Genomic DNA, 13,459 nt, shown 5'->3' with positions numbered 1-13,459 from the left:
ACCAGAGATTTAATCGTGGGTAGTTTTGAAAAACAGCCATCACTGTGTCATCATTAGACTTCTACTTTTCTGCAACATCTATACATTCTTTGGCAGAGATGGGGACATTTATGTTAATAAAATCCTCAAGCAGTTTGGCATAGAACTGCAAGTCCTGCAGAGACTTTGCAAGAAAGGGTCATCTCTTACAAGACTTTCAGAAAACAATATGAACAAAATCACAAATAAAACTAATAAACGTTTAATAACTTTTAATTCATCACCAAATTTTTCTGATTTATGAACTGTGAATCTTACAAAATCTGATTGTACATGCATTCAGTATTGAAGTACTGCGCTGAAATTAATAAGATGTAACAGTGCAGATGTAAAAATTATTAACATGAAATTGTGTAATAAAATAGTGTGAACATTTTATTTTTATTACATTATATTGATACAATTCAATTCTTCTTTACACCAGGGAAAATAATGTACAGAAAATGCAGCTATCAAGAAATCTACGAAACAAAAAGGAATTCTGGAGAAAATGAACAGACAGTACAGAGTATTCATATCTTTCGTGGTACCAATAGCACCACATGAACAACTTCTTGGAGTTATACTTGTGTACACTTAGTACATACACAGTAATGCATTAATAAAATTAATACTCAAAATATGAATAGCTAACACATAGACTGCTGTGAAATGAAAATCAATGGATTTTTCAAAAGATTGAAATTTCTAAAGGCTAAAATATGTCTTTGGCAGTTATAGAGTTATAGGCATATCTGTTAAGATGAATTTATTTACTTAATAAAGTTCAATTCTTCTTGTCCCTTGTAGGCAAAAACTAGAAAAATCTAGAAACCTTGGGTAACAAATGCCAAGTTAAAGTTTATGGTCACCGAATAGATCAGCACTTGATGGCTATGCTGACACATCTTCTAGAGTAGGATGTATAATCATCAAGCCTCTTTATGTATGTGAAGAGAGAGCAAAGAAAAATGTCTTAATATTTACAATAACAAATAAAGTAATATAGCATGGTTGTGAGAAGTATTGACAGCAAATTTTCTATGCTGTTACTTGCAACCTGGGCATGGCTGGTTGTACAGGGTGTGTCCTTTGTACATGGGATCACTGGAAATTTCACAGAAACAAATAATTAATATTGTTATATGTACGTCAGGCAAAAGGTTTTCAAGAATTAGGCCTTTTATTTGCTATCATGTTGGGAGAATTGTTAGTCATCATTTAGTAAAAGTAGCCAGTTTCTTTAGGAACTTGGTCTCAGTGTAATCACTTTGACTCAAGCCCAGTCAATTAAAAAGCAAATAAAAATCGACAAACTAAGGTTACCTACTCTGTGTGTGAGGGAGGGGATGTGTGTGCACATGCCTTTTTACATGCATACATGTGCAAATTATAATAATTTATTTGATTATTACCTTTTACATTTCACAGTAAGTAAGGAGCTGGGGACACATTGATCTGAAAGTGATGGCAAATAGCTATGCTGATATAGAGGAGATGGACTTTTCTAGTTACTGTATTCTGAGCAGCACAATAATGGTATGCAATGACACAAAAATTACTTTTTTAAGTAAAATAAACAGTTACTTTGTAACGGACAACTGCGTAGTAGAGGGGGCAAGAGGGGATGGGGGAAGGTTGACATCCGGTGTTGACAGTTTGTTTTTAGAAAATGCTTGCGACGCAATTCAGGGAAGACCACGTGCGGGACAGGCAGTGCTGACACCTGGTCTAGAGGGACTGGGGTGGTTATATTTAAGCCCGACCATGAGTGGCCAGGGGGCGGCTGATGATAGTTTGGTGGATTTGTGGTTTTAATTCACCGACTGGACGATCTCTGTGGACGTGATACTGTGTATGTATTACGGGGGATCTACTTTGTGGTAGTACCATCTCTGGGGATGTGATACAGTGGCTGTATTACGGGAGATGTACTAGTGCAGATGTACTACTGTGGATGTACATCGTGTTTCTGTAGTCCGCGTCATCGCCGTGGGAGCTCTTTGGTGAGAGTATCCGGCCGTGCAAAGTCTTGGGGGCCAAGAAACTGCACACCGACGGAGTAAGGAGAGGGCTACCCTGCCCTTCCTTACGCGGACGTACCGACCACCACCAGGGAGGGTGCCTGGTCATCTGAAACTAAATCATCGCCGTGGGAGCTCTGTGGTGAGAGCAACCGGCCGTGCACATTCTTGGGGGCCAAGAAACTGCACACTGACGTGGGCGAGCTGGAGCAGTGGACTCGGAGTAGGAGGGGGCTTCCTTACGCGGACGTACCGACCACCACCAGGGAGGGTCCCTGGTCAGCTGAAACTAACCGCCGGAGGAGGGATGGTTTCCCTCTTAGTTTTATCCCAGCTGCATATTGTTTTACCCCGCCTGACAGTAACTTATCGGTATGGTAAAAACACTCTTTTATCATTTATTGAACTGTAGAAGAAAGGATTTAAGTGGACTAAAAGAGACTGGACTGGAGAGCTGCAGGGACTAAACGGTTATTAACATGTTGAACTTTGTTGGTGTGTTATTATGGTAATTCTTCATTTGATGCCGTGTGGATTCCGGCTGAGTGACATGTTAAACTTTGATGGTGTGTTATTATTGTTACTTTAAATTGGTGCCGTGTGGATTCCGGCAGTGACTTGGTAAACTTTGATGGTGTGAACGTGATGGAGTGTATTATTATTGACTGTGGATTACTGTGCTATTTTGTCTTCTTGTAAACTTGTTTGGTTCTAATAATTATTGGTGCCTTAAGGAGGGACGCCACCCTTAAGCGATCTTATATTGGTTTTTGGAAAGAATGCGCATGTCTGCGGATGGTCCGTGACATATTGGTGACCCCGACGTGATCGCTTTAGGGTGAGGCTGTACGAGGCGAGGGCGAGTTTACACTCAGTTGTTGAAAGAGTTTTTACCAGCATCTCGTGCTTTGTTTTGTTCCCGTCTCCGATTACACGGGTCTGCCGGCGTGTATAGTTCTGCCGACAGAGAGGGCAATTAGGACTGGTCTTGCTGTTAAATGTGTCTATTTTTCCCAGCTCTAATAATTGTAACCTAGAATCTTTAATTGTGTGTGTTATTTGTTGTGTGGGCGTTCCTTTTTGAATTAGACACGTTTAAGTTGTAAATTGATCTGAATGCTACTGTTCATGTTTGGACTTAGCATTATGTTCTTTTAGTTGTTATTTTAAGACATTAACGTTTACTGCGAATTAATTTTGTGATACCATTGTAATAAGTTTTATTTTTGGGAAAACTGCAAAGATATTATTTTTGTTATTCTTATTATTGGTGATTATTTTTTGACCATTTTTGTATTGTTTTTGTAGTGTACATTTTTGTAAATTTTTCTTGAGAAAACATGGAGATACCGGACGTAGACAGTTTTATAGCCCAGGGACAGAAATTTGGCTATACTGATAGCGACCTGGAAAAGTACGTCCAACAGTGTATAGAACGTTTTGATAGATAAAAAGAAAGAGAAAGGGAACAAAAGGAAAGAGAGGAAAGGGACAAAGAGAGAGAAAGAGAAGATAGGGAAAGAGAGAGAGAAAGAGAAGAAAGGGAAAAAGAGAGAGAAAGGGAGTTTGAGTTAGAAAGACTTAGGCTACAAGCAGAAAGCAGGACAGAAGGGGAAGTAGCTCAATCCACGGGGGGTCCGCGTGGTAACCTACCCAAACTTCCAATCTTTCGTGAGGATAAGATGATATAGACTCTTTCATCTTTAGTTTGAAGCGCATGCAACTGCTCTTAGGTGGGAGGAGCCGCGATGGCCTTTGCTTATGTCAGCTCTTTTACAGGGTGAGGCTTTAACCCTGTATCATGCACTTTGTGCAAGTGGGGTAGTTGATTATGAAACACTCAAGCGGGAATTACTTCAAAAGTACCAGTGTACCGCGGAGGGATTTCGGGAACGATTTAGATCCATCCGACCCGAACCGCAGGAATCAATGGCGGCATTTTTCTCTAGGTTGTCCGGTTTAGCAAACCGTTGGATAACTTTAGCCGAGGCAGACAAAACATATGAGGGTCTTTTGGACCTCATGTTACGAGAACAGATTCTCCAGAGCGTAGCGAAGGAATTAGCTGTCTTCCTGCAAGAACGTGAATTTAAGTCCGCAGCCGAGATGATAGCAAGTGCAGAGAAGTACAGGCAGGCGCATGCCAACAAAAGTATGGCGAGGAGAGCCGAGACGTATCGGGTTGTTAACACCGGGGTGAATTGGCGTCCTCAGTCACCCAAATCTAGGCTTCCTAATAGGCCGACTAGTTCTCGTAATTCTAGTCCTAACAGAGCCTATCCCAATGGAAGTAGTGGACCGAGAAAGCAAGGAGATGAGGTATGGCAAAGATTTAAGAGAGACCTCACTTGCTTTGCTTGTAATGAAGTTGGACATTTTGCCCGTGAATGCCCTCAGGTTAGATGGAAAGGTAAAGCGGAAATATCTACTCCTGTAGTAGACGATACTGGCGATATCTAAATTTGTCCCGGGTGGAGTGGGACCAATTTATTCCGTAGACGTAAAAGAAAGAAAAACTGTTAAATTGAGTTTTCCGTTCTTTTTTTCAGGAGGGGAGGAAATGTAACGGACAACTGCGTAGTAGAGGGGGCAAGAGGGGATGGGGGAAGGTTGACATCCGGTGTTGACAGTTTGTTTTTAGAAAATGCTTGCGACGCAATTCAGGGAAGACCACGTGCGGGACAGGCAGTGCTGACACCTGGTCTAGAGGGACTGGGGTGGTTATATTTAAGCCCGACCATGAGTGGCCAGGGGGCGGCTGATGATAGTTTGGTGGATTTGTGGTTTTAATTCACCGACTGGACGATCTCTGTGGACGTGATACTGTGTATGTATTACGGGGGATCTACTTTGTGGTAGTACCATCTCTGGGGATGTGATACAGTGGCTGTATTACGGGAGATGTACTAGTGCAGATGTACTACTGTGGATGTACATCGTGTTTCTGTAGTCCGCGTCATCGCCGTGGAGCTCTTTGGTGAGAGTATCCGGCCGTGCAAAAGTCTTGGGGGCCAAGAAACTGCACACCGACGGAGTAAGGAGAGGGCTACCCTGCCCTTCCTTACGCGGACGTACCGACCACCACCAGGGAGGGTGCCTGGTCATCTGAAACTAAATCATCGCCGTGGGAGCTCTGTGGTGAGAGCAACCGGCCGTGCACATTCTTGGGGGCCAAGAAACTGCACACTGACGTGGGCGAGCTGGAGCAGTGGACTCGGAGTAAGGAGGGGGCTTCCTTACGCGGACGTACCGACCACCACCAGGGAGGGTCCCTGGTCAGCTGAAACTAACCGCCGGAGGAGGGATGGTTTCCCTCTTAGTTTTATCCCAGCTGCATATTGTTTTACCCCGCCTGACAGTAACTTATCGGTATGGTAAAAACACTCTTTTATCATTTATTGAACTGTAGAAGAAAGGATTTAAGTGGACTAAAAGAGACTGGACTGGAGAGCTGCAGGGACTAAACGGTTATTAACATGTTGAACTTTGTTGGTGTGTTATTATGGTAATTCTTCATTTGATGCCGTGTGGATTCCGGCTGAGTGACATGTTAAACTTTGATGGTGTGTTATTATTGTTACTTTAAATTGGTGCCGTGTGGATTCCGGCAGTGACTTGGTAAACTTTGATGGTGTGAACGTGATGGAGTGTATTATTATTGACTGTGGATTACTGTGCATATTTTGTCTTCTTGTAAACTTGTTTGGTTCTAATAATTATTGGTGCCTCTAAGGAGGGACGCCCACCCTTAAGCGATCTTATATTGGTTTTTGGAAAGAATGCGCATGTCTGCGGATGGTCCGTGACATACTTTTATCAGGCAAAATACCATTGAACATGTTTCTCCCTACCTACAGGTACATGTTCTGTCTCAACACTGACATCAACATAAACCGTCTCCACTGGATGGGAGATAACCCTGCGGTAAATGCCACCAATGCTCTTGAACTCCTCATCAGTGAGCCCCGAGGTGTTGATGTAAGCCCTCTTGTTGACAAGGTCATAGGTCACGTAAGGTGGAGCCTTGTCACCAGTGTAAGTCACATTTTTGAAGATCCAGGAGTAAGTCATGTTAGGTGCATAGAGTGGGTCTGTGGAGGCCTCTACAGTCAGGTCCACCACATCTCCCTTATTGACTGACTGTTCAGCTGATGGTTTTACTTTGAGCTCAATCGGCGCTGGCAAAGACAACCGCAACAAAAGTTACTACAAACTACCAAAAAAAATATATATATAAATAAATTAAAGCAAAAAGGAAAAAGACAGCCCAGTATGAACCTTGTGCAGATGATGCATGGTTTCAGAGGGTGAGGAAATTCGACCTTAATGACAGGCTTCAATCTCCACCACTACCATCTATTTTGGTTTATAATGTTCACTCTATCGGGGACGAAGTAGATGAGGCACATGTCAGATGCCTGTATGTAATGTAAAATTGTGAAGAGAGTTACAAGCCAAAGTACAGGAATATTAATAATCTGTGGAATACATGGATGTCTAAAGCCTTGCACTTGAGATCTTACTGTCTTCATTAAAATGTAAAACTCCAAGAAACGAAACCACTCACTTATAACATTGACACAACCATCACCATGAACCACGCCAACACTGTTAGCCACAGTGCACTGGAAACAGGCGATGTCTGTATCCTTGTTAACAGACTTGACTGTCAGTGTGGTCTTGTCAGCACTGAACTGGTACTTGTTGTAATCTGAAACAAGTAGTGGATAAAGACATAATATACCCCTCTAGAGGGTTCAGAAATGAAGTAAGACCAAAATCATCTTGTACCTTCTTATGATTGGAAAAAAAACCCAACTACTAGTCAAAACAACTGCTCACAGAAGTTGTCTTTCTTTCTCAGCTTCTCCTCATGATCATTATTATAGAGTTAACAGAATGTACTTGAGTTCATACTACATCCACCCACTTGTAAGTAGTATATGGATCACTCATACTATTTTTGTCAAATCATTTGAATGTCAGACTTGCCACACCAGACAATCAAACCTCCCTTACCATAGAAGGAGCCAAACTGATCTGTATTCAGGGCCCACTTTGGCTGACTGGGACTCAGTTCACCTTTTGCAGACCGGGTGACACAGGAAAGCACTGCATCTTTTCCTTGTACAACGGTCGTTGACTTCAAAGGTTTTACCCAAATGGGACGTGCTGTAGGCATGTGAAATGACAATAATAAAGACCCATCTGATAGGTTTAATTTAAAAGCCCGAGCTACTGATCGAGTCAGCCTCCAAGCACATTACTTTATCATCCTTTTTTCTTTCCTGAACTTCACACATTGTAAAACTACAAATCTCATAGATAGGCTAAAATGTTCATCTGAAAACCTTTATCATTATTTAACAATTTACATCTTTACTATTTTTAGGTATTTAGGAAAGTAGCTTCACACAAATGCAACACATCTTATTCACATACTTTTAGACTTTTGGAAAGAAACCTTTTCAAACAATAACAGGCAATGCCTTTGAAAGAACGAATGGTAAAACATCATTGGCAAGAAAGTTTTCTCGGGAATTAGATGCAATTGAACTGAAATCTTATCAAAAGTTTGTTCAAAATCACTCAGAACAATTTATATTTAACTTAATGTCATCCTGACATTAACTTACAATTAACTTACATGTGACATTGAGAGTCAGGTTTCCTTCAGCAGTACCCATTGAATTCGTTCCTCTGCAGTGGTAGATCTTCTCATCATCTTCTGTCACATTCATGATCGTAAGAGTTTTGCCATTTGAGGTAATATTATAGCGACCTCCTTGTGTGATGGCTCGTCCATCCTGATCATACCACGTGACTCTGGGTACTGTCTCTGATGGGATGCTGCTTGCGATGCTTAAGTGCAGAAAGAAAAAAAAATTAGGCATTTGACTTAAGCGTTCTGTCATTCTTCCAATCTCTGTAAATCATTAATGTTTTCATCAGTGCGTACTGAAAAAAAGATGCTACATAAAAATGTAAGATTTAGACATCAGTCTAAAACAATTTCTATCACCGGTGTCTTTTAATATCTGGATGAATTCTAAGGATGTGAATATCATCATGCAATTCTGTTTTCTACAATTATTATTCTGATGTTACAGTGAAGAAAAATACTGTTTGCTTTTTTTCTTTTTTTTTTAAACTCACTATCCGCTGAAGACACACTGTAGTGTGGCATTTATTCCAATTTCCACAGTGAGGAATGAGCCAGAGGTCTTATACTGAAGCTTCGGTGCTGAATTTGCAACTGAAAAAAATGATTTTTTGTCTTTAAATAATTTTGATCATTATTAACAAAATTGTGTATTCTGTTGTATGATTTTATGCACTGATTTAGGTTTGGTCTCAGAAAGGCATAAAGCCTTTAACTAACTTAATCGGGTAATATTATGAAGATCATATCCTTGCTTATTTGTCCTCCACCAAATACTAATAATAAAAAGATATTTGTGCTACAGTCTAGCAATGCACCTCCACGCAGCAATAATGTTAAGTGGTGGAAGGCAGCACAGATATAGACCTTCCCCTGCATGTCTTCACTCTAACCAAGAACAACTGGTCTGACTGCTTTGTGAAAGAACTCGCCAGTGAGCTAGAAAGATACCGGTGGGATATTAGGTCATAAGGACAACAGTCAACAAAAGACATTATCTTACTATGTCCAGTGCTTCTGACAGTCAGGGTGTTCTCGTTGCCAAGTCTGATGACATTAGTCGGAGTACTGCTGATTGCGCATTTGTATGTAGTGTTTCCAACCCTCTCATCTGACTTGAGTACATATGAAAAGTGCAAATTGCCTGAAAAATATAGGCCATGTGTAGAGGGCCGGTAGTCCGGCGCTTGTTAGGTTTTTGCAGGAAGTGCTGATGCATACGAAAAAACCTAACAAGCGCCGGACTACCGGCCCTCTACACATCTATCAAAATATATAAACAGCGAACCAGAATATATACGTTGACATTTTTCTGGCATAGTATTTCACATGACGATTGCATGGCTACACATACACCAATGGCAAAGCCCAGAGCTATTCACGGCAATAGCCAATACCTTTTTTTTGTAAGTGACAATAGCAATGGGAAAAGCATATTTACCTCTTTGATCAATGAACTTGCGTTCATCTGTTAAAACCTCCTCATTTCTTGTACTGCGAGCTGTGTACAACTTGAAAGTGATGGCTCCATAATACTTAGGAAGATCTTTGTCACAAGGAATGGTTACATAGTTTCCTTCAGTACCAGTGTACGCCGCAAGAGGTCTTTTTATAAAATCTTCTACACCTAGATAAAACAATACAAACATTATGTCATAACCATGAGTTTCAATCAATTTTCATGTGATGAATTTAAAAACTTTAACACAACTAAGATGAAAAAAGGTTGGAATGATAAAGAAAAGAAACACTTAAAAGTTTATAAGTGACCGAGAGTATAATGAATAACATTGTGTGGTTTACATCCTAGCTGCTTCACTATTTGCTTGTTTAAATCTCAGTCGGTGCACAACAAAGTCTATCCTGTTATTTAAAATCGTGATTTGAACATGGCTTTGTGTGGTTGCCCCACGGTGATGAGCCTGTAAATGTCTTCGTCCTGCTTTGACCTCACTCTTGACCTGAGCATTGCGCGTGACAATCTTGTGCTTTCCTCTGATGCCTCTTTCTGTCTTGCTTCTCACCCAGTTGTTGTACCTATCGCCAAATCGCCCTGAATAATAAGTATTAACATGATTTTTCATTCTGAGGTATCTTTCAGCTGTACTTACGGGCTACTCGGATTTCTACTGCTGCAGAAACAGCAGTGGCTGTCATCGCATTAGAAAAGGTTGTCTTGGCATAACACACAAACAAGCCTTCTTCTCTTGTAGTGAGACTGGTCATTGTCAGGATTCCTGTTGTTGCACTGAAGGTGATATAGTCACTGTTTATATCGTTCCCGTTCCACAGCCACTTGTATCTGCAAAAACACCCATTGTAACAAGCATAATCTACTAAAGGCCCGGCTAAAACATTTTGCTTTACAACTGTTTACTTTAAAGTAACGACACTATCACGCACAGCATGCAAGAAAGATAATTTACTTTAAAATTTCTATTATCTTATTTTCAAAATATCAGTTCGAGCGAATCTGTAGAAAACCTGCTAACACGATCCTTTCCCTCGCAAAAGACAAAACGATGGTGGATGAGAGAACAAAATGTAAAGTCAAGAAGCAAGACATTACATTAGACGGGGAACGTAGTGGTTCACAGTGTCTAAAGCAAGACTTACAACAGAAAGATCCCAACTCTCGCTCTACTTCCTGTGCCTTCCCTACGGAATCCGGTGTCTTTTAGTCTTTAGCAGCTGTTGAGTGGACAGTGGGGACCACACAGACCAGAGCAGGCCTCAAACCGTCAAACTTCTGCTCCACAGTTTAGAGCCCTAACCAACGGACTAGGAAGTCTCCCGGAATAAATATTTTGTAGTAAAACACAGCCAACCAACTATAAAAAGCTGAGTTCTTATTTATTCTATAAAGATGTCAACACCAAAAAAGGTATTTGTTTTGTGGCTAAAAAAAATTGTATGGTCACATTGTCAAATATTATCAACGAATACTCACGTAGGAGCTGGTTGTCCAGTGGCACTACAGTTCACTTCCACCCTATCATTTTGTAAGTAAAGTAGCTGCTGTGGCTCTACTGGTGACACAATAGATGGGGGAACTCGTACTGGTGACAGACAGATAAGTCTCTGGCTTTTCAAATGTCAAGAAGACTATAGAATTACTGAAGTTTGTTTAAACTGCAAAGACATGTAGTTACGATAGCATTTTCTTGGAAACAAAAACAGCATGCAAAACATGGAAGCCCTATAGCCTGTAACAGTTGTCAATCACAACAGTTTAAGTAGCATTAATATTTGTGTCAGAACTTTAAAATTCTTTTCCTAAAACTCAGCCTTATGACATCTCACTTTTCATAGATTTAAGTTAATTAGCTCGCTAGATTGTTGGGATGGACAATGGAAGAAATCACCTACACACATTAACCATTGACGTATAATCAATCAAATGTTAAAGGGCAAACAAAAACTGGTCCAGATTTGACAACGATCTGACAGGACTTATGCTTAAGCAAAAAATTGCGTACAGTACGCATTAAAAGTTCGGAGGACCCCTTCAGTTTTCGTCAATGGGGTCCCCTTCAAATTTGGGCGAAGAACAGGGACCCCTCAAAAATCTGAAGAAAGGGTCCCTGGGACCCCAAAGAATTTAGCCTTAGCAGAAGCCCTGTGACCTCATCTCAAAAAAGGATTATCTCTCTCCAAGAAAGTAAAAAAATGGATATCAATAGAAGACACATCAGTCGCTTGTCATTATGCTAGGTCTCTATTGAGAGGTATTAGAAAGTAGATTGAAGTGCTTGTAGTAGAAGGTTACAGATTTTCAGTTCAGGACACACTGCCTTTGTCTGCTTAGGTACCTATACAAGCTAAGTAAATGTATTAAAATATTTACATTCAACTTACTTTCATCAGCACCTGACAGTGCTAGTGTACTCAAAATAGTAAACAATGAAACTACCCAGGCCATCCTTCCCTTTGCTTGGACTAAGATATTCAGGGTTAGCCTCTCTTCTTCCTGCTGTTAGGTCACAGATTGATCATCCGTGTCGCCCTGTACACAGAAGACGAATGTTTACTGATCAACAAATGAAGAAAATCGTGAAAATCCCACGAAAGAGTATACAACGACCGGCTACCTTGTGAAGGAAACATAAAACTGTTTCGAATCTCAGCGAATACTCATTTTGGTTCTCATCTATTTTCGTGTCTGTTCATATGTAAAAAGTTGAAGGTTGTATAGGGTGTTGTGTTTAATAAGAGAAATCACACCGGAGGTTTTCCTTTGCTTCAGCTCAGGCACCTTCTCCGTCACGTGACATGATGACGTATGCTAGTGACTTTTGTCTATCGTGGACAACATTACAGTCTGTAAATGATTGCACGTACATAACAATTAAAGTATTAGATTGTGCTCATATCAAACATGTGAACTATAAAAATATACAGTATCCAGCACGTGTGAGAAAAGAATGCATCAAGCTGCGATTAAGTATTAAAAAAATATTGTTACTATACGGATACTTGCGACTTTTTTTTTTAAATTCATCACTTACTTTTTATGCAATGAAAGCACATTTTATTGAGCTATTCCAAGAAAAGTGATGCTGAAAATTATTCAGAATCCATAAACATCACCGCGGAGAAACCTCCAGCAGACGAGCAGACTGGCTTCAGACCAGGAAGGAGCATAGCTAAACTCATCTTCAACTCGCAATTTGAGAGAACATCTCTCAGACTACAAAGCACGATCACCCACCCAAGCAACGTGGTGATGAAAGTAACAGAATAGCATCAACCCCACTGCTGAGAAGCTAATAAAAACAATTAAACAAACAAACAAAACCAAACTGGCATCAGACCCAAAAGGAACGCCATTGAACAGAGCTTACTCTATCGTATTCTGATAGATATCTGCAAATCCAGCACGATCTCTTCCACAATTTCATCGACTTTTACACAACATCCAAACAACTGTACCGTTCCCGCGATCACACATAAACCCAAACATCTAGCAACTTCCATTGCCAAAAATTAATACACTAATTTTCTTTTTAATTGATACATCTAATTTCTGATTCGCTGCTGCCAATTCTTAGGTTTCGTCCTCAACTTTGAGTCATCGTCTTTTGTACCTACATTTTGAAGCGAACGTTGACCTCGCCAAGAAGATAAGAAACGAAGACGCAAGTAAAATAATGCTCTTAACCAGCTGCAGACGATGATGAAAAGATTTTTAAAAATTCACTCCAGCTTACCTAATCCTATCTGGCTTTGTAATTATTGAATGCTGGAACGAATAGTCCTGTGATAAAGCCAGGATATATTTGCTTTTAGCGAAACAGATGATCACAATGGTCTTTCCTACAAATCAAAAACAGTGTACATAGAGTTATATATATATATGTTACTTACATAAGCGTACTTACCTGTTGCCTCTGAGTTAAGTGGTTAACAAGAACTGAACGCCAAAACACATCGGACAGCGATGCCTCTGAACGAACCAACGCCTCGTCTGCTAATATAAAGAAGTTGAAATCAGCTGTAAAGAAACTTGTTGATATTTATTATGCACAAAGCAGCTAATGAGACCTGCCCTCCCCACGCCACAAACGCAGGAAGCCTTCTCTCTCTCTGCGCCACCAGCACCTAGACTGCGGTGCGATTAGCGGATGCCGCCACTTCCGATCTTGTTTCAGATGCGCATTAAGTCTGTCATCAGTGCTTCAAGTTTCAGCATTTCCAGGACCAGGCCAGTCCCGGATTGGTCACTATCTTGCGGATATCGAGATCCGGTGTTGTT

The 13,459-nt window shown here is 40.6% G+C and overlaps 1 protein-coding gene across 3 annotated transcripts; it reads right to left on the bottom strand.

The window, feature by feature from the left end:
• Positions 1–225: 225 nt before the first annotated feature.
• On the bottom strand, positions 226–13,279 carry LOC112561966 (hemicentin-1-like). 3 transcript variants are annotated; one of them, XM_025234850.1, is made up of 12 exons: positions 13,086–13,279; positions 11,563–11,717; positions 10,655–10,763; positions 9,816–10,006; positions 9,146–9,331; positions 8,708–8,848; positions 8,199–8,298; positions 7,690–7,904; positions 7,062–7,214; positions 6,610–6,753; positions 5,894–6,220; positions 226–1,125 (listed from the first exon to the last, which is right to left on the bottom strand). In XM_025234850.1, exons 2-12 carry the CDS (start codon positions 11,624–11,626, stop codon positions 995–997), a joined length of 1,761 nt encoding a protein of 586 aa, XP_025090635.1. In that variant the 5' UTR covers positions 11,627–11,717; positions 13,086–13,279; the 3' UTR covers positions 226–994. The 3 variants fall into 3 exon arrangements, with proteins under 3 accessions (XP_025090635.1, XP_025090634.1, XP_025090636.1); XM_025234849.1 differs by having other exon boundaries at positions 11,563–11,710; XM_025234851.1 differs by lacking the exon at positions 226–1,125 and adding an exon at positions 1,588–1,605 and having other exon boundaries at positions 5,854–6,220; positions 11,563–11,710.
• Between the last annotated feature and the right edge of the window lie 180 nt (positions 13,280–13,459).

The sequence above is a fragment of the Pomacea canaliculata genome, linkage group LG4 (genome assembly GCF_003073045.1).
Source record: "Pomacea canaliculata isolate SZHN2017 linkage group LG4, ASM307304v1, whole genome shotgun sequence".
In the NCBI taxonomy this organism is placed as follows: Eukaryota; Metazoa; Mollusca; class Gastropoda; order Architaenioglossa; family Ampullariidae; genus Pomacea; species Pomacea canaliculata.
The sequence above is the reverse complement of the archived record's forward strand: the minus strand, read 5'-3'. Positions and strand labels throughout refer to the sequence as shown.

What these genes read in the sequence shown, in the direction of transcription:
- LOC112561966 (XM_025234850.1), bottom strand. Translation starts at nt 11,626, where the DNA reads ATGGCCTGGGTAGTTTCATTGTTTACTATTTTGAGTACACTAGCACTG. An exon ending in ACTGTCAGGTGCTGATGAAA is followed by an intron (nt 10,764 to 11,562) that starts GTAAGTTGAATG and finishes GTCTGTCACCAG; the next exon opens with TACGAGTTCCCCCATCTATT. An exon ending in CAGTGTGTCTTCAGCGGATA is followed by an intron (nt 7,905 to 8,198) that starts GTGAGTTTAAAA and finishes TCTGCACTTAAG; the next exon opens with CATCGCAAGCAGCATCCCAT.